This window comes from Halyomorpha halys, unplaced genomic scaffold (genome assembly GCF_000696795.3).
Source record: "Halyomorpha halys isolate HHAL.00 unplaced genomic scaffold, Hhal_1.1 Scaffold470.1, whole genome shotgun sequence".
NCBI classification, from domain to species: Eukaryota; Metazoa; Arthropoda; class Insecta; order Hemiptera; family Pentatomidae; genus Halyomorpha; species Halyomorpha halys.
The window spans coordinates 925669-951423 of NW_027115723.1; the positions used below are offsets into that span (position 1 = coordinate 925669).

At 29.3% G+C, this 25755-nt stretch overlaps 1 protein-coding gene across 1 annotated transcript in view; it reads right to left on the bottom strand.

Annotated features, from left to right (window-relative positions):
• Positions 1 to 25755, bottom strand: part of LOC106683153 (synaptotagmin-15) — a 283819-nt gene that overhangs the window by 95307 nt on the left and 162757 nt on the right. The window contains exon 8 of the mRNA XM_024361678.2: positions 20869 to 20976. Coding sequence (XP_024217446.1) covers positions 20869 to 20976 — 108 coding nt within the window. The remainder of the gene's footprint in view (positions 1 to 20868; positions 20977 to 25755) is intronic.

Here is a 25755-nt window from a genome sequence, read left to right on the forward strand (position 1 = left end):
TTTTTTTATTTTAGTATGTATGAGATCATTTATCAATATTACCTATTGCCCACAACTGTGTGGCAGATTGTAATATCTATCAATAAATAAATCTAATTAAAAGAAAAAAAAAAAAAAAAGTGTGATATTGCAGCTCCAAAATAAAAGGTTTTGAAATAATCGCCATTTCTTATTTATATGTAAGTTATAATTATATGTATATAATTTTTATTAAATTAATAAAAAAATTGGTGTGAAATAATTTCTTGTTTTTATCTTAGAATATCTTAATTAAGTAATCTGGCCCTTAACGTGCTCTGCTGAACCCAAACCAGAGATCGGGAATTAGTGGTCCAATGGAAAAGCTAATGAGTTACCGACCATTTACCCGAACTATAAGATTAGATCATCTAATTAAAGTGATAGTTCTCTAAGCTCGGTAGAGCAAATTGGCTTGGATCAGACAAAAAATATAATGCTTCCCCTTTTTAGTACATAAGACATATAAAGCTGAAACTGATAATAGTGATGCCCCTAATACTATGGATCTGAAACAAGGCTGAAGTTAAAAAAATTCTTTCTCCAAGTGGTTCATAAGCAATTATTTTTAATTCATTAAAAAAAATATATATATAGTTTTTTGAATAACTCGAAAACTGTATATCTCACAGAAAAATACGACCACACTTTTGAAAGATAATGAAATCCTCCACAATAAAATAATAAAACTATCTAGTCCGTGAGTAATATGTAAAGATTATGTGCAGGTTTCTAAGAAAAAGCCTACTTTCGTCACGAAATATTTTATTTACAATATAATTGTTTCTTCATTTTTGCTAAAATATTAACCCAATTTTATTATCGTGATTAAGAGACGATTAAATTGAAAATACTGTAAATCATGGCGAACTTATACCTTAATAAACTTGAAAAAGCAAAGAAAGTGCCTAACAGTTCTTACGAACTTCTTTGATGATTACAATTTCGTAATGAAAGACAGTAGTATTAGTTTACAGATAAAAGTACAAGAATACTACTGTTTCATGGTGGGAACGGCTATTAGTGATATTACGTAAGTTAGAAAGTAAAAGACAGTATTGTACAAGTCAGTTAAATATTACAAACTAATATTTAATTGATAATATATTAATAAAATAAACAATCTAAAATAAAAATTACCAAACTAATAATATTATCATCATTAAATATTTAATAAGATTTGATACTATTCCACTCAATACCCGATATACTTATATAAATAATTAATATAATCGAATAAAATTAGTGGAAGAAAGTATTGGTCATATCATCTGACAAAATTACTAAAAAAGTGGGACAGGCTGCCAGAACTTCTACAATGAGTTTTAAGTAGGATGAGAAATAAATATTCCATCTGGCATCAGTCCTACTTTAGAACTAGTAGAGAAATACTTTATTCATCTATGCTGCCTAAATACACCAGGTTGCTATCTCACACAGTATACTTATCACTCCGTAATCGGACATATATAAATTACACATACATGGTATAATCAGATATAATAATAAGATATAATAAAAAATGTTTTTCCCCAACAGTTTCTTTTTACAATCAATTTCGGTCTGTACAACAAATACAAATGTTTCAATTCATTCCTATTTTTCTTTCTCATTTCTGCTCCTCCAATTTCACCATTTCACAATTTTTTAATTCACCCGATCAACAAATTCGCTCTCCGGAATTCACCCTCCTAGATCCTCTTCAGTGACCCGCTAAACAAATTCAATATTAGACGGTAATGTGAGATCAGACCATCATTCATAGTCACAGCAGTAGATCAGTTTGCCAAGAACAAACAAATAGATACATTTTACGAGAATAAGACTAACACATAGATTCAAAGGAAAATATAATAAAAAGCTGGTTACAGGAAACACTTGAATTGATAAATAAGTTTAAAAAAAACAACAAAAGAATACAGGCAGGTCACAGCTTAAACTGATGTGTTTGGCAGCGGTCACCCAGTGAAATTTATTGTCGTTTGCAGTTGTAAGATAAAATTATTTCTTCTATGATATCAATTATTTATAAATAATATATGTAATAAAATCATATATAATAAAAAAAATATTATTTCGCTGGAAAATACTCTTTTAAATTTTTATATGTCTTAATATGTCCATTAAAGCATAATTTAGTAAAACTTCAACAAAAAGGCAGGTTTAAAAGATATCTATAGTGCCGACATTTCTAAGTTTGCCTAATAGGTTTTTTTTAGGACCATTTTCATGCCCTACTTAATTTTTGAATTTAATGAATGAAATTACAGCTCTTAATTCCAACATTTATAAAATTACATTGTTGCAAGATTGAAAAAACAATTTTCAGTTTTTCTCTAATAACTCCTGATCGATGCACTTGCAGACAAATGTTATTCCGTTATAAATTAAATAACATAAGATATATTAGAAACAACACAAGATGTTCTTTGAACTCATACATAATTACAATTACAATTAAATTAATTTTATTTAAGACATAAATTATCCCTTTATTTTTTTTTCTAAAGGATGAGGGAGGTTATAACAATGTGGTGATTAAAAAAACAACAAATTGGAATCTAATACTAAAACCTACAATTTAGCTTAATTTAAATTCTTATTCATAATTAATAAATATAAGAAATTAGAAGGAGATAGGACTAAGAACAAGAAGAAAAACTAATTCATTACCGACTTTTCGACCTACAGTGTTGGCCTTCATGAGTACTGATGTGATCAGTGAAGATGAAAACAATGGGCTTAGCTTATTCTTGATTATAATTAATTAGTTTACTCTTCAGCTTTTAATTTATTGACAAAGGGTCAACAGCCAATTTCCTTCACCCCAATTATTCATCTGCCTGTTTAAATTTAAAAAAAAAACTTAAGTTAACAAAATTTAAGAAAGTAATTCAACAAATAAATTTCAATAATGTCATAATATATTTCCTTTCTCCATTGTTATTTTCTGCCATCAGTGATGATAATATAGTTACTAATATATGATAATATATATATATATATATATACTAAACTGTGGTAATAAGAACATTTTTACCTCCACAAAACAATCCAAAAAACTCTCACGTCTTTTGTTCTCTGTTTACATCTCCACCCATTACATTAGTCCAAAAGAAGACCTACATTGTGGGTTGGAACGTCGGCCATACATAAATGATTAAAAAATATTTTATCTCTTGACCGCTGCCTGACTATCTCTTTCAAATTCACATATTATCTGTATATATAAAATCAATATTAATCTAATTACTAATTTTAATGATTTAATTTAAAAGAAATTAAATAAATGCCTTTAAAATCAATAAAATTTAAAACGTCTTTTTATTATTAAATACCATTATTTAAATTACTATTTATGTACATTTATCACTACATGTATTATTCGACGAATCGCAATGTTATTTTATGCAATAACATTTTTAAAAGAATATATGAAAAACCTTCATTATGTTTATAATTATGTGGACCTGTAACATTCCTGATGATTTTCCACATTGTTAAAATAAGAATTAACAAAATCTAAAAAAAAAAAAAAATAATAATAATACACAATTAATTGAAGTTGCTTATCGCCAACAACGTTAAATCAACGATAATCATGTTTATTTTATTAAAATGGATTGGCATGTATATAACTTAATTAATTAAATAGTATATATAGTCTATCGTCAATGGATTAATTTGTAGATCAATTAATTCAATTCTATCTGTAGATTAAACATTCAATACCTCATTAATCTAATTTAAATGCATGATTCATACCACACCTATCTCCCAATATTATAATTTGTAATATAGATGTATAACATATTTGTGTCGCCTACGTTGAAAATGCCCAACGTTGACTAGGGATGGCAGCTTCTGCCTCTCAAAACAGCATCGACTATAAATAATGCAAGCTGTCACACCCTCTCTTTTAGAATTCCTTTGTCAGGTCTCCATGGCGTTAGAAAGATTCCAGATAGTCAAAGTGTAAAGTAGGACAAAGGCAAAAGTTGTTCGCAATATATAGAGTTGTGCATGGTAAAATGTATGTTAATGTATATTAATTTTTATTATAAATCGATTTTTATAAATTTACATTTTGTCGTTAAAATTTGAAAATTAGGTACCAGACTACCAGGTATTAGATGGAAAAAGTTATTATAACTACAGTTGTCATCTTTGTTTCAATATGACAGCCCTGACGAAGCCATGCAAAGTGGGGCGAAAAATTGTTTAACAATAAATAGTTTTACTTTACTATTTTGATACCTTTATTGACCACCACCCGACTATCTTGCTATAATATATATAGTTTATTTCTATTCGAGTTATTTTTACTCCACCTGGACCATATTTCTTTTATTAAAAATAACTACATATTGACAGAAGTTTATACATATTGACATATATTTTTATTTATTATATATTTCATATATTATTGCATATACTTAATGTAATGTATTCTGATTTGTTATGATATTCAGCAATTTATCTTAATTTCTTCTTTCCCACCATTTTTTTTAAATATTTATTTATTGCTATTTACAACTGTATATTATAATACATTTACTAAATCTGATGTAAGTTAAATTGGAGTGTTACAGGCGTGTAGAGAAACTACCCATTGGTAGCACTTTAATGACAGTTTACATTAGCTGGTCACGTGACCATCCTCTTACCCACCATTTACCTTTTTTTTTACAAACATATAGAAAATACAAAAATATACGTTTAATTAATAATAATAATAATAATACAATCTGACACAATTAAGGGCAATATGTATCAGCGCTCAGAGTATTCATTATACCAGAAAAAAAAAATGATAACAATAGCCCTCATAGAATAGATAACATAAATTAAGTAAAAGAAAAAAATACCAATACATACTTATATATAAACAAAAATATAGTCAATATAATAAAAAATGCTCAAATAATACCAAAATAATTTATATACCAGACACTTAAGTAAAATGAAATAAATGCTGAGTAAGGCTAAAATCAATGCATTAAAAATAAAATATATGCAAATAAAAATAAAAGAAGTGCATATCAAAATAAAATAATTGCAAGTAAAAATAAATTTGTTTCTTAGTACAACTTCTACAGAACACTTAAAGGATTCCCACTTTAACGAATAATGCTATTTAATACGATTTATATTCATTACTCTAAGATATAATCTTTAATCTCTATGTATCGTGTTCTCAGCAGTATTATCAACAGGTTCAAAAATAATAATTTTTTTTTCAGTTTTTTTGAGCTACGCTTACTGCAACTCAGTTGTTTATGATGATTAAAACTCATTATGGTAGGCCTTAAAACTCATATAGGGATGGCCTTGCTTATCCCTATAAACAAAGAAAACCGACAATAAATCTTGTTCTTCTCTAGTAAATCCTCAATGGATTTTCCTCTTCCTGAGGTAGAGCTAGCAGAGAATCCGGCAGAAGGCAATTGGTTGGGAAACCACCAGGCCCCAGAGCATATATCGCCCCAATCTAATAAGGTTGAGGCAACCACAAATCCCGAGGCAATTATAAACAGACATCTTGGGAAAAAGACTATATTTGGGAACCCGCTTAGGAATAATAATGAAGGTTTACGAAACTAAAATGAATAATGGAAACGATTTAAAAAGAAAGAAAAATTGGAAGGTCATAAGTGTGTATTAACTTTTAGATTGTTTTCTTTTACAAAATTATATATAATTATACTTTATGATTAAGATTGTTAATATTATTATTATTAAATGACCTGTAAGGGCAATGGCTTATTTTTCAACTGTGATAATAAATCTATATTAGTCATTCCATAATAATTATAATGTAAGTAGTTATATACTTAAATTAAGTTTATTGAAACCATCATTATAAGTTAAGAAGACTTATTCGAGAAGAGATTAGCCATTACAAGCATCTTCCTTAAATAAAATAAATATATATAATAAAATAACTCATGTTTTAGTTTTCAATATCACCATTTTTAATTATTGTTTATTGATAAATGGTATACAATATTTTTAGTTCATATTTCTAATTTAATTTTTCTAATAACTATCTTTAAATATGATATAATAATTTCTTCGTGACTAGTTGTTATTGTTTTATTAAAATAAATTGTATCCATTTTAGCCTCAAACACTATATTAATATTTTAAACGTTCAACTATAAATTTACACCTCACATCCAACGATTAAAATTGTTGTTGCAGGTGATTCTGCCTACGTATAATAATTTTAGTAAAACTAACCTATTTTGTCTCTTTTTCATTCATTTCAAAACTTTTAATTACATATAATAGTACACTCATACTTATTTTTGATAAGTTAGTAATCATAGTGTAAGATAATTTTTAATTTTAATTGTAAAGTTTTAAAATTAATGAAAAAGAGATAAAATAGGTTGGTTTGACTAAAATTATTAGACCTTGGCAGAAAGGCCTGAAAATAAATTTGATAGTTGGGTTAAGATGTAAATTTATAGTCAAGATTCGGCTAAATTGGCCGAAACGTCGGACCTTTAAAATATAAAGAGTATTTACGACTGAAATCATATCATTTTATTAAAAAGATATATTTTAATTTTATCCTGTAAATTTATTAAATCAAATTAATATTCTTTAAATTGCATTAAGTGAATATATATAATATCAATGCCTATTTTTTCCCTGCATTCTCTTCCTCTTTAAATTCACCAATCACTACTTCCAAGTTTACGTAATTTAACAAGCCGTTTTATCAGCACAAGATATTTGTTCCTGATCAGATCCAATTGTTGCTCGAAATAAAGATAGCAATGAATCTGCTCTTAATCTTTAATGAAGAAAAATTGCACCAAAAGTGAACCTATGTTAATTTAGTAAAATAAAAAATTAACCCTGATAATTATAAAAAATAATAGTACTTATTTGTGCTGTTTAGTTGATCACATTTTTGAAGATTTTCCAAATTCTTTTTATTATGATCTGTGTTTCATACGGTTTTTCAATAGTTTATTTTATAAATATTAATCCTTAAGTATCTACTCCATTCCATGTTCTCACCTCATAACAAGTGATTTATTTCTTACGTCAGCCGGAGCCCCCACTGCTTCCTTCAATATTTGAACACTTCAGTGAGTAAACCTACTTCACGAGAACCTCTTCCGTATTTCGTCATAAATCTCTTCTTGTTGACAATCTTAGGCTTGTTTCTAGGTAACGTTATACTAATACTCCTATGCAAACATATTTGTGGCTATCTCTAATTTTTAGATTATGAAAATCAAATTAATTAATTGCTTGAGATGTGACTTATTATATTTAATAAATTTATACAGAATCAATTTATAATTTTAATGTTTGATTACAATTGTTTTGAATTAGCATTTTTTTTTTTTTAATTTGGCATGAAAGCCATGAGTTAACATTTACTTTTATCTTTACTTGACTCACGTCCGAGAGAAAATTACATAACTAATAATCAAGGTAATAAAATTGCTGCTACAAGAAAAGTGAGTCATTGTATGTAATAGAATATGAAATAAAACAAACGTTAAATGCTTACCCATTCTTTAGCTATAAAAGCAATAATTTGGTAGTGAGAATTTGAAAATGATTTGTTACCTAAAAAACACAACCTATTTCTGCCGTTTTACATTCATATACCTGTGATACCTCATATAACTGAAAAAAAAAAGAAAATAATACTAAGTAGAGGTTTTGCGACCGTCCAAAATTTTAAATTTTCGAAGCAAATACTTGTTAAAACTTTATCAAAACCTTCTTGTGACAAAGTTTTAACAAGTGACTGTGATAAATGAATTTTAATTGTTGTTTTTAATGTAAAAGTTGACTAATTAGAAATTTTTGTTGTGACCTGGGCAGAATAGCCTGCATGAAGTAGAGTGTTTAAATAATTTTAGTTCCAAAATTGTATTAAGATGTCCCTGAGGATGGCCGGATTGGCCGAAACGTCGGACTTGTAAGAAAAATAAAATGTGTTGAGACAAAAATGGATAAAAATTGAATTCTTTATTTAAACAAAATTAACCAGTCTCAAGAAAGTGTAAAGATTAAAAATATACTTGTTTTGTGTTCTTCAAAGTCAAAATAACTAAGACTTGTGTGAAGTATGCGTGTGAATTCCCAAGCTCAAACGATAGGTCGCGAGTTTGTTTTGATGAAATCGAAATTGGTTATTTAACGCAGATATGCCTTGAAAATTACGGAAACGTTTTCGATCTAATCATCCGGCCGAAAGTTCCACTTTATAGAGTCGATATTTTATACTTTTTTTTCGATTTTTTCAAAACAGATTTAAATTTTTTTATTAAACTCAGAATATTAATTTAAAATTAATCGGTTTTTAATATCGGGTAGGTCTTATCCTCATTGACATAGGCTTAAATACCGAATTAAAAAAAACTTTCTTTAATTTTGTATAAATAATAATAAAACTTGAAAAAAACTTTCTTTATTTAATTTTGTTAATTTAAAATAATCAACCATTTTAAATGTTATAGGTGTTACAATTTTTATAAAAAGGAATTATGAAAGAATTTGACAATTAATTAAGGGAAAAAATGGAGAAATAGAGACAGTAGTTTGGAGAATGGAAAATCGGAGACAGCCGAGCGTGTCCAATCTCCCCCGATCATAATCATATTTGCGGGGTGTTGTCATTTTGTTAAACTGCTGTATTCTTGGCAGGAACAAAGTTGAAATTTATTATTCACACCATGAGAAACCCTAAAATATAAATTTTCAATGCATTACAAGAATGAAAATTTATTGTATGGAATTTTCCCCTTCCCTTTAGGGTGATAATCAAAAGTTGTGAGATGTGAGACCATAATGTTTAGACTTATACTCATTTTGTCAAGTATTACACTAAATGTGTTATGAATTGCACCATTAAAAACATAGTTGTAAGTGGTAAAAACTGTTTAAATCAGAAAATATTTTTAAAAATAAAAAACATCCAACGTAAAATCCTTGATGCTCCTTATTACGTTACAAATAAACTCATCCACAAAGACCTAGCATCCCATTCGTTGCAGATTTGGCCCAAAACAGATATGCGTCTTTTCATTCCAAACTCCTTATTCATCCTAACCCATTAGTTCTTAATCTCTCATCCTTAACAATCCCTGATAATCGTCCGAGGCGTCTGAAAAGAAGATGGCCATGGGACCTTCTAATTTAAATCAATGCTTGAAGTACCACCAACGGGTGGTTCCTTCCCAAGGTTTTCAAGTGTAAATGAAACAGTCTACAGATTTACTTATTGTATTTATTATTTATACAGTTGTAATAAATAAATTTAAAAAAAATTAAAAAACAAATCCTTGACAAATATGACAAAGGCAATAGCGTAAACGAAAACTAGGAAATAGATTTTTTCTTTTTAATAAAATTGAAGAGATTCCTTTTTCACCCTATAATTTTTTTTTAATGAAACCTTGTGAGAGGAAAACAAGATTATCATGAAGGCTGGAAAGGGAAATTAAACCATGCATAGGTTCCATATAAGCCAACCTTTGACAAGACCTTTATTAAACGTTCGAATTATGATGGAACTTCGTTGAAAAAATAATACGCTAGCAGAACTCCTCCTCGACTAAAAGGTTAGTCAGGGTTGATGGATCAATTTTACTGTCATTCAAATTGAACGTTTAAGAATATTTTAGTTAACTAATATATAAGCAATATTTGAAAAAAAAATGAGAAGAATAGTTTAGTCAACTAAGGGGTGTAAAGGTCATAGAGGAAGAGATTTGATTTTGAAATATGTTAAGGATATTTATCAGATGAACATACTAAAAGTTCCTGCCCCTAATCTATTACTTTCGCTTCATGAAGAGAGCGGTCTTCTTTTTAATAGTTCACACTAAATCTCGAAAACAATGCGTTGTAAAGATAAAAAAATACTTACAAAAAAATACAATTCAAGAAATTTTTATTTCCCCTTGACGGTTATTGCTACAATTGTCTTATTAATTTTTCAGCCTTTCGTTTAAAAGGAAAATAGACCGGAAGGAAGCTGTGAGAAATAGATATTTAGATATGAATATAGATATTTTTTACTAAATTATTTTCAACTTGCTAAATGTTACTCCGATTTAAACTTAATAACTTGCTTTCGTAAGTTATAAATAATCTGTCGTAAACCTTTTTTTTTTCTAATGCTTTAATCTTTTTCTTATCAGGAAGTTATGCCCCTTACTTCACTTATTTTATCGCTACTTTATTTATTCTTTATTAAATCATTCGTTCTAACAATGCTCTTATGCCCATTGTAAAGTTCTTTTATAATTTATATTTATTTCTTTTATCAAGTTTTTACAACAGTTTATTCTAATAAAATGTTTCATAATTTAATATATATACATCCACTTCCCTAATTTATACCCATATACAAACCTAAAATGGTTAAGACAAATTTCCTAATTATTATTCTTATTTATCCTTACATTATTAATGATTATTTATGGACATATGTCATCTTAATTGATACAATTGTTATACAAAATTAACGCCTAGATGGTGAGTTGGAATTTAAAGTAACGATTGGCGAGTCAGAATGGTCTGACTTCTACATTTTGATTTGTATCATAAATATAAAATTAACGGAAGTTATTAAAACTTCATTATTTTACTGACCAAGAATTTTTACCCTTTATTTTACTTCTTTATTCTTTATGTCACTTGAACAACGTTTCAAGCTCTTATGGCTATTATCAAGTTCCCAGTATTTATTTGTGAACATATGTCATATAATTGAAACAATTTTTTATATATTCCAATTCTGTACTTTTTTTTATTGTTTGTTATTTTGTTGTTTTATTGTTATCTATTTAATAACGGAGGCAAGACAAAAATAAATAAATATATTCCAAACTGATTATAAGTCCAATTTTTTAAATCCTTATTCTTTTTATTTTTTATTAGGGCTGTTCCAAAAATGTTTTGTCTTTTAAATTACATTTTGTCAGTAAACGCCGAAATTTAGAGATAGAGTTGGACATACAGAAAACAATTAAAATTTAAAAGACAAACCTTTTTAGAATACAGCACTGATAAAAAATAAAAAGAATAAGGATTTGAAAATGGGACTTATATTCAGTCTGGACTATATAAAAATTGTTTCAGTTATATGACATAAGACCACAAATCGACTAAGAACTTGATAATCGGCATAAGATCTCGAAATGTTGTTCAGATGACATAAAGCATAAAAAATTAAAATAAAGAGATTAATTAAAAATATTCCTGAATATTCAGAAAAAATTAAAATATTCTTGATGAGAAAAAGAATAATATTTTAATAACTTCCTTTATTATATATTTAATGCATAAAAAAAAAATTGGAAGTCCGTTAGACCATTCTGACTCGCCAATCCTAACTATAATTATAAATGTATATATGTATATAAATAAAGACTATTGTTATTATTATTTTATTAGGAAATGCATGATTTTTTAAAAATATAGTTATGTTGTTTTGAACATTTAACTGGCAGTGTGTGTTATGTTATAGTACTATTATGATATAATATATTATGAAAATAGTGGAATTATAATTTTTATAATTATTACACGCATAAGTATTCAAAATAAAAATAACAATATGTAGGCAAATTGATATTTCAAAATATTGTTTATATCTTATATTTAAAATAATGAAGGATATTTATTCCAAGTTCAAAGAAAATATAAAGCAAACACTTTGCCACATAGCAATATTTAGAGTAGATTTCAAATCAGGGTAACAGACTTTATATGACAAAATGTTACTCCGATTAAAAATCTTTTGCATAATTTTGTGATTTTTGAAGTGATTGCTACGTAAGTTTACTAAGTAAGTAAAATATTCGTGAGAAGGAAAATATAATCTTTTATATTTAAAAAATATATATATACCGCTAAAATATTACAGTAACCGTAAGGAGCAGTTGCTATAATACTGTAATCATATTTTACTAAGGCTTACAATATCTTTTAAAACTAATTAAGACCTAATAAAATTTAGTCGGTTGTATCGAATTATTATTATGAAATCAATATACGATCTTATAATCGTACATACATCAGTGATTTTTGAAACATAATTGCGTCAAATTATGTTTTGATAAGGTAGGTGAAAAAATATAACCATTACGAATAATGACTCGAGGTAAAATGTATCGAGGAAAAACATAACATGATGTTTTGTTTCTTTTAAATTATATATTATAGGTTTATTTTGTTTATATATGAGCAAACCTAAGATTCTATATTGAAGTGGGGCATTCTAAAAGATTTTGAAGATCACCATTATGAAAAAATTATGTATCATTTTAAATTTGTCTAACATACTTTAATACTAAGATAAGGATGGAAATTATATATAAAATTCTAAAACATCTTCCCGGTTGGCTCATAAAATAAGTTCTGACTTGGGTTGGTTTTATAGGAGTATTCATCATGACTAGAACATTTAACTTTTATTTTATTTACTTATTTATTTTTTTTTCCGCTGGTAGATTCTAAGTCCAAGTGAATCAAAGTTTATGGAGCTGCTTTGTAGAACGAAGCAGCTATATTTTCTTTATATGCCAGAGTATCACTATTTACTGCCAAGATTTACTATCGGTAAGAACCGGCAAAGGGTGACAAATTCACACAAATAATTTAATTGTCCATATTTTATTTAACCTTGCGTAAATATTGATTAATTTTTTCTAAATTTATATAATAATATTTCTAAATATACACTGTCCGTTAAAAGTTTTAGACTACCTTAATTTTCTTTTAACAATGCCGTGCATTTTGAATATATAAAATTAAAATAAAATAACTTTTTAAATGAAACTTTAATAAAACAAAGACTACTACAAAATAATGGAAATTTTAGAGGAACAAAGCAAACAAATAAAAGTAACTTTTGGCTGATAAGGTAGAACTTTAACTTTTTTGTTGAATTCTAACAGACTCTAAAAATTTTTTTTATTTATTCAATTATAAATGAATGCATAATTAAATTTTAAAGTGTTGTATTTTAACTCACTTTTAAAAGTTTTCAAATCCAAAGTCGTTAATAATATATATATGATATTTTTGAGTAAATAAAGCAGCAAAAAGGAAGAATAGAAATATTCGATTCAAACTGGAAATACCGAGACCACCCGATCTTTCTCGAGTTTAGTCGAGTTAGACTGTTGTAATCTTGGCCAAAAAAAAATTCGTTATTTCCACCTCGAGAAATGCACCGCATCCTAAAATGCGATTTTTAAAAAGTTGTTAAATTTCACCTTCCATGGTATTTACTATACGGTACAGTTTTTATTTAAAACGACTGTTGGTCATTTACTTTTTTTCTAGCAGTGCATATTTTCTGTAACTATGTTAAGAACATATACATTCCCACCTTAACGAGTTAAATATTGAATAGAAAAAAAGTATCAGAATTTGAGAATTGACTTTAAAATAATCACGCTTTTTAGTCCATCAGGGGTCTTTATTGAATGCTATTAATTAATTACTATTCCATGTTTCACCACTTCAAAGATTATTCAACACTCGGAACTAATATTTATATTTAAAAATAATTAATCGTTGTATTCAATCTAACTAATCTAGAATCTCTCGTTATTCACTTAATGATCTTTATTATGTCAGAAATAAACGAATTCACATTGACCCGAATATTGAATAGGAGACAAATCCACCGTAAATTAGTGTAGATATTAGTGTTTAAATAAAATAAATTTTATCTAATTTTTGTCACAAAAAAATTTATACTTCTTTTAAGTCCGACGTTTCAGCCAATTTTGGCATCCTCAAGGATAATTTTAAATAAAATTTCAAAACTACATAAATTAAAAAAACAAACTGTATGCCGGTATATACAAACTGTATATATTCTACCCCGCAATCATCCTATTTTGTCAATTAACCACATTTAATTAAAAATTAAATATGATCAAAAGTTTTAATTTTTAATTTAATATGAATAATTGACAAAATAGGGTAATTGTGTGGCAGAATAGCCTGCATAAAGTTTATTAAAAATTGATGTAGTTCTAAAGTTGTATTTAACATTGTCCTTGAGGATGCCTGAATAGGCCGAAACGTCGGACTAACAAAGAAATATAAATTATTTTGAGACTAAAATTGGATAAAATTTATTTTATTAAAGCAATAATATCAAGTCTCAAGGAAGTGTAAAGATTATATATAAAATTAGATATTAGTATTTTCATAGTAAAAGTCAAGCTGACTGAAATCCTTATGCACGTGACATTTCGCTAGTTATTCCAAATATTTACTCAGTTGTCTCAAATTATGAAGAGAGACTGTTTGCGTTGCGTTTGCATTCCACTGATTACTTTCGACTCACGTACATTTTCAGTATAAGGATTACTGTTCGTAATTTATTACGAACCGATTTGTTCGTAATAAATTCGAAATTCTAATTTGTAAAACTATTAAATTTCAATGATTAACTTATAAAATGTAAACACTGATTTTTGTTGATTACAGTTATAATTATAGGCTCATTCTTAGTTTGTTCTTATCAATATTCCCACAATTTCGCCATCTGATCTCCAGTTTACCTTACTTGAGATTATCTTTATCTGGTAATAAATCCAAAATTATTAAAGTATACGTGAAAATTATTCATAAACCTTTTTCTGCGTTTTCTCCTAAGAAATATTATATAGCCACATTATTACTTAATTCCGTTATATTAATTAATTATAAACCGTTAAAATAATCCTTTCGGCGTTTTAAACTGTCTGTTTATCTTCAAGAGCTGATTTAAAAAAGTAGTTACGAAGTTTCGTTAGATTTAAAGTCTCTAAATATTATTCATAGTAAAAACATTTTTCAAATTTTAAATGTAAGGTGACATTTGTATATATTTTTAGAATTAGCTTATGAAAAGGAATCAACTGCAAATCGTATTCATTTTTAGGGTTAGCAATGGTTCACCTTGACTTATTTGGAGAATTTTTGTTTTTTATGTCGGCGACATAATTCCTCTGCATTTTATCTACTTCTTACGATAATACAAGCATAGGAAGGTTAAATTAGGTTCCTGTTTTAACCTACCTTAACCAAATGTAGATTTACTTCCCTTATAACGGCGAAAAATTAGTTAAAATAAACAAAAACTTTTTTTTATATCTTTTTTATATATCTACTTCCTATTTGTTTAATTAGATCCAGTTTGCGACCTTTTATATAATGTGACCTAGTTGGTGTAGATTTGTTGAGTTATATTGAAGTTAATCCAATTTTTTTATTTTAAAAAAGAAATCAAGGGCCAATTAATACACAAAATTAATATGTAATTTCGCCTTAAAAATTGGGCGCCAAAAAATTTTATTTTCCGATTTTTTTAAAAATACCTAAAAATTTTTAGGACACTATGTTAGGTCAGTCATTCCGAATTCTAATATTGAAGAGCAATGAGGTTTATTATATAAAAACTATTCATATTTTATGAAGTATAAGTTACGATAAGTCTAGTGAAATACTAAAAAAAAAACTTTCTTGTCTGTAGTAATCCTCTCCATATAGGTTTAGCTTATGTTTACTTATGGAGAAAGGTATTATGACATATCCGGTGTTAACATACCTTAACACCCCCCTAACAGTTTCCGAACATCCTCGTATATATAAATATATATATATATAAAATTAAAAAGAACTAAAAGTACATAGGAAATTAAAACTGAAAAACATAGCTACAAAAATAGAAATAAAATCATCTCCTCAAGATCTTTAACGATACAAGTACAATAACAAACCAGTGACTCAAAAATACCCCTACTTAAAGGAAAAAAAACACTTCTCATAGTTTAGCATAAAACTACTTTTCACTATCCACTAAACGGACACTTTAATTTATATATAAGTCAATATTATAGATAATCAAATTGTCTTAATGAATAAGAAAAAATCAACTAAATCGGACCATTATCAACGAATTAGCTACTATAGTTATCTTCTTAATTACTTGATCTTTATATTAATTGATATCAAAGTTTCAAGTGTTCAATTAATGTATATACATCCTCGGATATAGAAAGAGCTAAGCATTGCCGATTCTGCTAGTATATACATTAGCCATAATCTGAATACACTTTATAAATAATGAATGAGGAGACATAGGGCTTAAAACAATTAAATGAAATACCTGTTTTGAATTAATGACAATTTAAATTTTAAGAAACTTATATTATTTTTCACTATATATACGCTCTAATTCCCGTTCCCGAACATCGAAGCAGACCTTGACTTAGGGATAAAGTTCAGGTTTTAATCCTTTAAGCGAAGATAGTAAGACTTTGCGAGAACAAAGGAAGGAACTATTTACCTGAGATAGAGTCCATTAGGATCAGGCCAGGCCAAAGGTTGCTGAAGGATCCTGGAGAGAATTTCTTCCTATTCAAGGAACAAAGTATCAACAAGGGAGATGGATAATGGACTGGAATGGCCGCTCTCTTCTACCTTGGGGTTCTATATCTCACCGCAATCATCTGCAAGGAAGAGAAGCAATTCTTCAAGCCTAATTCAATTTAGTAGTAATCCTATAAGCCCTTGTTCCATACGATATCGCTATTTCAAAAAAATAGGTTTATGTATAAATCACATTGGGTATCGTGTAAGTGACAAATTTTATTATGGCTAAATAAAACCTTAATTCTCTTAATGGCGTAAGCAGGAATGAAATGGAATTATTGAGACAGAGGATAATAAATGGGGGGACATCGATTGATTTTAATGAAAATTTGATTTGTTTACCCTAAGATTCAAAGTTTACAACAATTTTTAAAGTTTTGCGACTCTGTAACTATTTCAGGAAGATAATGCATTACATTTACAAGCTTGCATAAATATTATTATTGTGGACCAATAACCAATATAGTTTACTAAAGCTGGTGAACTGTCAAATAAAACAAAAATATTTGTAGGCTAATATTTTTTCCGCATTACTTTTCTTCAACCTTTATTAAACAGGATACAAACAAGTATGATAATCTATTATAGAAACAGGTTACATAACAGTAATAATGCTAAAGAAGTGCCGAAGAGAATGATGAAGTATTGTCACTTTAAAAGAATAGTGAAAGGGTTGAGTGGTATTATAAATACATCTTCTGGTGCATTAATTATCCTCCATGCAGTGATAATTAAATTAATAATAAATAAAATTAAGGATAAATACTGGTGCACTTTAATAGCGTTACTATATTGGCATGCTGTAATAGTGTTACTGTAATAGTGTGTTACTGTACTTTTATAGTGTTACTGAAGTAGTGTACCATAATAGTGTTACTGTACTGGTGTGCTGTAATAGCTTAACTGTACTGGTGCACTGTAATAGTATTACTGTACTGATGTACTGTAATGGTGTTACTGCACTGGTGTATTGTAATAGTGGTACTGTAAATTAGTACAGTAACAATATTAAAGTACACTAGTACAGTGAAATAGTGTTACCTAATGCAATATAATTGTGTTACTGTACTGGCGTACTGAATAGTGTTGCACTACTGGTGTACTATAAGAGTGTTACTGTACTGTTGTACTGTAACAGTGTTACTGTTCTAAGTAGTGTGTCGACGTTAATACTATTAATCCCCTCCGTGTCCAAGCCAATGCATGGCTAAAAAAAAGTTTGGTAACCTCATTGGTGGAAATAAGTACTTTGATTGTTTAATGGCGTGACACACCGTGGAGGTCCAAGGCCTCACTCTATGTACTTAAGAAATACATCGCGTGTTTCTTGACGTGATTTTCATAGGGTGGGTCCGCCACTCCCACGCCTATTTTTGTGAGTGCCACCCATTGGCTGACGGACCTCAGAAATGCCCAGGGGGAGGTTGTGAGTGAGTATTATATAATTATAAGTTTGAAAAAATCCCAGATAGGGCCGGGGACTCGAACTCGCAATCCATGGGTTGGCAGACAGGCGCGTTACTAAGCTGCTACCGTCACCCCCGAAATAAGTACTTTAGTTCTACAAAGTTCCATTTTTACCAATTATATAAAAATAAAATTTGTCCTATTAACCATTCATCTTCTAATGTAGCGTAGTGTAGCGTTTTGTTTGCATTTCTTTTATCAACGATATGTTAAAGAAATTCCCATTCGATAACAAATCCATAGCGATCTACTAAAATTAAAAATCAATTTTAGTCAGCTCGTGGAGCTGTGTACTCATAAAAAAGTTTGACATTTTTACCATAAATCGTGTTCTCAACGCCGTTGGTCGTCGACTTAGAATCAATATAGGATTATCACTAGATTCGAAGAGAGGATATCAGCTCCATAAAGTAGACCATCTTCTTTTCAGATGCCTCGGAGGATTGTCCAGAATAAAAGAGGAAGCAAGATTAGAAACTAATGGGTTTGAGTGGTTAGGGAGTTTGTAATGGAAGGATTGATATCTGGTTCGGGCTAGATCGGTTACAAATGGAACATTCAGGTCTTTGTGGATGATTTTATTTGTAACAAAATAGGGAGCATTTAGGATTTTACGAAGGATTTTGGATTGTAAGGATTGGATACGAGAGGAATTCGAAGTTTCCAGAGCTCAACGCCGTATGTCCAGATAGGCCTAATAATTGTCATGTAAATCAGTCTTTTGCAATGAATTTGAAGTTTGGACCGTTTTTCTAGTAAGTGCTGTATTAGTCGAAATCGACGCGCAGTTTCCTGTCTTTTCAGTCTTGTGTGAGGATCCCAGGTAAGTCGTTTGTCCAGATGTAGTCCAAGGTAGTGGATCTGTTCAACAGGGCAACATTATTGAAGTATACTGCCGGGCAGTCAGTAGGTTTACGATGTAGGGTAAAGGTAATTTAATGGGATTTGTTGGAATTTATTTTAATCCTCCAATTACGACACCATTCTTGGTGGACTGTGATATGGGATTGAAGATTTTGGGATGCAATTAAAGGGTTATTATTAACAGTCGCAAAAATCTAAATTAATATTTATGATATGTTTTAAATAGTTTATTTTAAGCAATAATATTTCCAAAATATTTCTTGCTTTGTGTCTTGAGATGTATACATAAAAAAAAATTAAGAATTTGCTTACAAAGGAAAGCTGAGAAACACTAGCTGCTGCTTTGCGGGCTAGTACGTGAGCAACATTTATCAAGAGGGAACAGATTTTATCTCGGAGGCTATCTTACCCTCTCCAGGTGTGGTCTTTTATCTTTTGTATAATGTTTCGCTTCAGCAGTTGCTGCATTTTGGGATATTCATGCAGTTAATGAAAAAAATAAGTATAAATATATGAAAACTATATATTTTGGAAGGCTTTATTATAGATAGGCATCATACTACTTTTTATTTATTTATTTTCGTTTATATTTTAGAATGGCCAAGCAACAGCACCGGTTATTATCGTGTTAGCATGGACCAAAAATAGTCACTATTTTATCAAAATTCAATTTTAAAAACATTATGGTTATATATGGGATATTTTATTAAGTAGCAACTGCTAAAGCGTGTTTTTATTGTTACTTAAGTGATTAGAAATGAAATTTTACTTTTCTTTGGAGCAAGAAAAAATAGCTGACTATGTTTGATCATTTTCAAAGACTTTTGTGTCATTACATTTAAAATTTCTTTTGAATATGCTGACAAAACGTTTTTGAACCATTAATTGATAAATTACAAATGGCTGTTTAGTGGAATTTATGGGTCCATGCAAAGAAACTGGACAAGTTTTAAGAACTCCAAATCAACAAACATAGGATAAGCTATAGGGTTTAACATAGTTGTTGTTGATGGTTGGGGCTTTAGGGCGTAAAACCCTGAGGTCATCAACGCCCATGTTTCACACTTTATAATTCTATTTCAAGATTTGAAACTCTTTAAATAATTACTAAATAAATTTAAATTTATTTTAGAATTATTTAGTACGTATAATAAACTTTCGGGTTTAAATCTTATTCAAACGGCCATTCCTTTTTTAGAAAACGAAAACCATTTCCACGTTCTTCTGGTCATTATTCAGAGCATCCGATACACTCGGTTCCACTCCCAATCTATTTAAGTTCATGGAATAGAAATGACATATATGTGACTGACCGTAAGTACACTGTTGCAGTATTGAAATTTTGGCGGTGGTTGCTTATTGATCAGATATGCATGAGTTAAATTCGTATGACCTATTCTTCATCTGGCAAGAGTTACCTCCTCCCTGCGATTGGAACGGTTTGATGTGGTCCATGGTTTACCGTTTTTTTTAAATAGTTTTTTATTTGTTTGGCGGGCTCTCGTTCCGCTTGTTTAAGTTGTTTGGGTTCAACATAGTTTTCAGTTCTACATGATTATTTAACCTTTAAAATTCCCTATTTCTTGCTTTAATGTCAGCAAATAATCAGACACCACAGACTGTTGGAGTCATACAAGATTCGGAGATAGTTTAACAGTTTGTTGTACGTTAAACTGTCTACATGTTGGTCTAAAAGTTCCTTCTAAGTATTTTTCGGTTAGAGTGTCCGATTCGTAGCCTAGTCAGTACTGCACCGTTTACATTGGTTTGACCATACAAGTGTTAAGAACTTTGAATAAACAAGCAATAGGGTTAAACATAGTTTTCAGTTCTACATGGTTATATAACTTTTAAAATCGCTCTATTTCTTGTTTAATTGTCAATAAATAATCATTCACCACAGACTGTTGAAGCCAGATTCAGAGTAATACCTGAAATTCTGTTTTTTCCCCCATAAACCAAAATCTTTTAGTTATGGGGCAATCTTAAGGCATGATGAAAGAAGATTGCTGGAAAGTAAAAGTTTTCAAGTACTTAAAATATATACGAAAATACAAATATATATAAAAATTGAAATCCAATTTGGTAACCTACCTTCAAATTCCTGGCAGCCATGACAGAAACAGTTAGACGGTGGAGGTTCTCGTTGTATAAGAGCGACACCAGAAGCTCACCAAGGTCTGAGAGAGGGCCGTCGCTCTCCTGGAAAGAGAACACAGGACTTAGATCTCAAGTACCGCAGCACAAAGCCTCTAAGTTCTTAACTAACCCCAGCCTACTTATAGCCCGCCTACTTTACCGGCCCCACTTTAGTGAACAATGAATACGGTTCTTTTTCCTTCAGGGGCTTAAGCCATCTACATCAAAGAGGAGAGCTCTTCTCGTTTTCCGTTTATTTAGTGCCCTATCACGATTTTTTTTATTCTTTGCGTTTGCTATTTTAGGAGTTATAACATTATATATTTTTTAATAATAAAATACATTTAAAAAAAAAAAACTGAAATGGAAATATCATCATTTGAAATGGAAAATATGACATTTGACTTGGAAAAGATTTCAATTGACTTGGAAAAAGTTTCAACTGAATTGGAAAGAGCTACAATTAAAATGGATAAGGTTACATTTGACTTAGAATAGGTTTCAATCGACTTGAAAATACTATGAATCATTATCGTTTAGGGACCAACAAACGGCTGTGAGAAATTCCATAAAATGTCTTGATACGAGTATTGGTTGTTTAAAAAAACAAAACAATAAATATTTTATACATAAGTTAGCAATCACAAATTAATATGGGTTCGTTTTTATAATAAAACAATATTTGGATAGAAAAGATAAAAAATCAATTTAACATTATTTTAATATTAATTTATAATAATTTGAAGTGGAAGTAAAATACTAAAATAATATAAATAAATACATAGATCTTAATTTTAGGGTATTTTTTAATAATTATCCTTTCTTGTTTAAGAAAATGAATTTTTAGAAAAATATTATAAAAGTTATTTCTATTTTTGTTAAAATAAATTAGAAAGATCCAAATCATGGGTCAGGGTTGTAAGTTATTTATTTTAGCAAGAATAGCTGTTAATGATTCTCATACATAAGTTATCATTTACATTTACAAATCAAATTTTATAGTCCTGTGTAATAATTTTATAGTGATAAGTCTTTGATATGAAAAGCTAGGTATAAAAGACATATAATACATCAAATTTTAAGATATACGTTAAATAAACAAGGACATTGTCCAGTGCTCTTGGTTGTTTCGATTTATGACAAATTAAACTCTCATGTGTATATAAATGGGTAACAAGGGTCGTTGAAATTAAAATTAATGTCTCCAGTGATGATAATGCGTGAAGTGAGATTTGATATGATATATATGAGATGATGTTTAATATTCATCACGAATATTTGGAACAACAAAACAGAGTCACTTTAACAGACTTCAAATCTTTCTAAACACTAAACACACTTCCAGGATATTAACAAAAGCATCTTGGTATGCCAACATCATCACTTATGTATCACCCTCCCAATGCCAACTGTTTATGTATCGTACATTACTGACCAACGATTTCAGGACAAATCAAACGGACTTCCAAAGACTCATTAATTTGCTGGATGGTGTTGGAGATTTACAGCCCATTTAATAGGGCATTTATAGTCTTGACAAGCATGCCCAATAACGTTCGTAGAATAATGAAGAGGAGATAAAGGAAAGTTTCGATCACGCCTGGAAGAGGTACCGCTGGGTATTATTCCTGTGTATGACATTTTCAAAAGTGATCTCATCCACTGGATGTCATATCAGATGACTGGTGTGAAAAAAATATTGTTTTGAATAAAAAAAAAAAAACCTTATTAGTTAGTTACTGATGTTAGCTGGGGATATCTGAAAGAAATTAATTGGCATTGAGTTGGGAATCAAGAATTTTAATACTCTAATGTGATAGAGGAGATGTTATAGATGAACTTGAACCTTTAAACGGAATTTTGAAAAAAAATATAACATGGACCTTTGTTCTATAAAAAAAATAAAATTAATTCCTTATTATTTTGTGACCTGATTTTAAGGAATTATTAAATATTTTTGGAAAAAGCACCACTCTTACGGTTCATCACTAACTTACAAATGTATGAGAAACGATTTAGTAATTAATATGTAATACAATATAGCTTCAAAGACTAGCGTAAATAAATTTTGAGATTTCCCCTGCCGAAAAAGGTTGAACATTGTTTATTGATATGGGATCCATATAGGCCCCGGAAGTCCGGTTCAGATATAGAGAGCTTCCGCCACCCACCCCTGAATTATTACTGAACCTCCCTTTATCGTTACACCTTCCCTATCATACTGCTCTATTGCCCTACAGCACTTTCTTCTTTAGTACCACATCTTTATTCGTAACGTAAATAAATGTACTTAGAGGTGTATCAATGATTTCGTTGATTAAGTACCAATCATTTGACTAATCGATGAATGAAATATCTTCCCTCATTTATTAAACTTATGGTGGCAAAATATTTTTTCTTTTTTGTTTGGAGAAGATGGTTGGGGAGGGAGGTGCGGTAAGTAAATAAACAAAAATTATTTATTCGTGCCGACGTTTCGACCTGAATTTCAGGTCTTCATCAGGGCTTCTGGTGTTGTTGATGTTAATGGTTGTTATTACTTATTGACCCCATGTGGGTAATATGAAGTAGTGATAGTTGACCGTAGATTAATAGGATGAGAAAATGGTCAGAGGGGAGAGGGTGCGGTCAGCTAATAAACAAAAATTGTTTTATTATTAACATACACCATATTTGATCCATTTTACTCTCAACATGTATTCTTTAAAAAACTCTCCAACAAAATTGTTTTGTTTAATTATTTAAGATCTGAAATTTAGGTCGAAACAATTTAGTAATTTAGAAATTTAGTACGAATAAATATTTTTTTTTTATTTGCTAACCGCACCCCCTCCCACCCGGCCATCTTCTATTAATTTACTGTCAACTATCAACAACTCATTATGAATCCAGTGAAACCGGGCCAACAACCATTCACATACACGTCACAACACTAGAAGCACTGATAGAAGTCCTAAAATTCAGGTCGAAACGTCGGCACGAATAAATAATTTTTGTTTATTCGTGTTTATTTGCTGACCGCACCCCCCGCCCATCTTCTCTAAATATTAATCTATGGCCAACTTTCACCACCTCTATTTTGTTTTTTATTTAATTAAATTTAATTCATTCAGCAGTATCTCTTCCATTGTATTATTATAATGTATCACATTCACAATATTTTTATCATCATTGATGTTTTCAATCATTCTGGAATACTTACTACGGGTTGTTTTCTTCATATAATTTGTCATAAAATAGATTGTAGTACTTCCATATTCGCTATTTAAATCTGCAAATAAAGTTGGGTTATTAGCAATCTACCAATTGGCTTCGTGATACCTAACGTCATTATACTAAATCTATCAATTTGAAAGTTTGAAATCTTTCTCTTAATTTTATCACGGGAATATATTTGATATGACAACCAATGGGTAAGGTATATCACTTTTGAAAATTTCATTGGAGGCATGAGGAGGAGTACTGCAGCATCTCCTCCAGACGCGATATAATATTTAATTATTATATGAGAAGATATAAGCCCCTCCATTTTTCTACGAACATTATTGGGCATGCTTGTTGTGACTATAAATTCCTAAATGGGTAATAAATCTCTAACTCCCATAAATGAGAGTATTGGAATGTCCGTTAATAAATTGGAATGATATGTCATGGAATCATTTGTAGTTGGTCACCACGTATACACTAGCAGCTGTCATGTGAAGGGCAGTACGTATAATAATAATAAATACCTGTTATGAATATGCTTTCTCGACATCAATTAATTAGGTAATTGATGTAGAGAAAACACATTCATGAAACATTCTTGGACCAAGGGGATTTAATTAATTAGAAATTAAGGAAGAATCATCACAATATCAAAAGGTTTGCCGCAAAGATTTAGAGTATAGAAGCTTGTTAGGGAGATATTAGCTACACCGGGAACCTGAGGCTTTGATCGACCAAGCGGCAGCCTTCCGCTCATCAGACCAAGGTGTTCTCAAGATAGCTGTCTGTAATGTAAATTAACTAATCTAGAAAGCAGCAGTGAAGAGAGAGAGAGAGTCCCGAGATATATCTCGAAAAAGTATCATCAGTTGCAAAGGTAAGATTTTTGATGCTTTCTTTCAAGTTAGAATTGTTAATGACAAAAACGTCAGAGCGAATTTGTAAGTTTCATTCTTCTTTCGTTGCGTATGGAACAGAGAGAAGGAAAACCAAGAAATATAAATGAATATAGGATGTTACACTAATAAAATGAATCTATGAATAAACGAGTGTAACTGAAAAATAATAAAGAATGAGGAAAAACTCACGAAATGTATATAAAGCTACGTATTATATAAACTAAATAGACCAAAGTATAATTTTGGTTTAAAAAGTTTAAGAAAATTTTTATAAAAGCTTAAAAATAGTGTTTCGATATTTTAAATTGATAAATTCATGTCCCTTTCCATATTTTACACTTTTATCAATATCACTATCGAAGATTAGAAACGATATTTCGATATTTTATTTTATAAAAATATCGATGTTTTATGAAAAAAACTATAACATTTTAGGAACAGCTAAAATAAGGTATGCCGATATTTTATTTTTATGATTTCTTATTCATTTCGATATTTAACATTGTTGAAAATTTATATTCCAATAAATGTAACAGCAGATCTAAGAAGTAGAAGAGTTCTCATTAGAAGCATTATGCCAAAACAACTTTATCACTGAAACTGATAGGTGATTCTAATAAAGAGGAACGATTTTTTTTAAACAATAGATAAAAAAAATTGAAAAAAATAGGCCATAAGAATACATGTTTCGTTCACAAAGAAATATACTATAATAGTACGAGGTGTGTTCACAAAG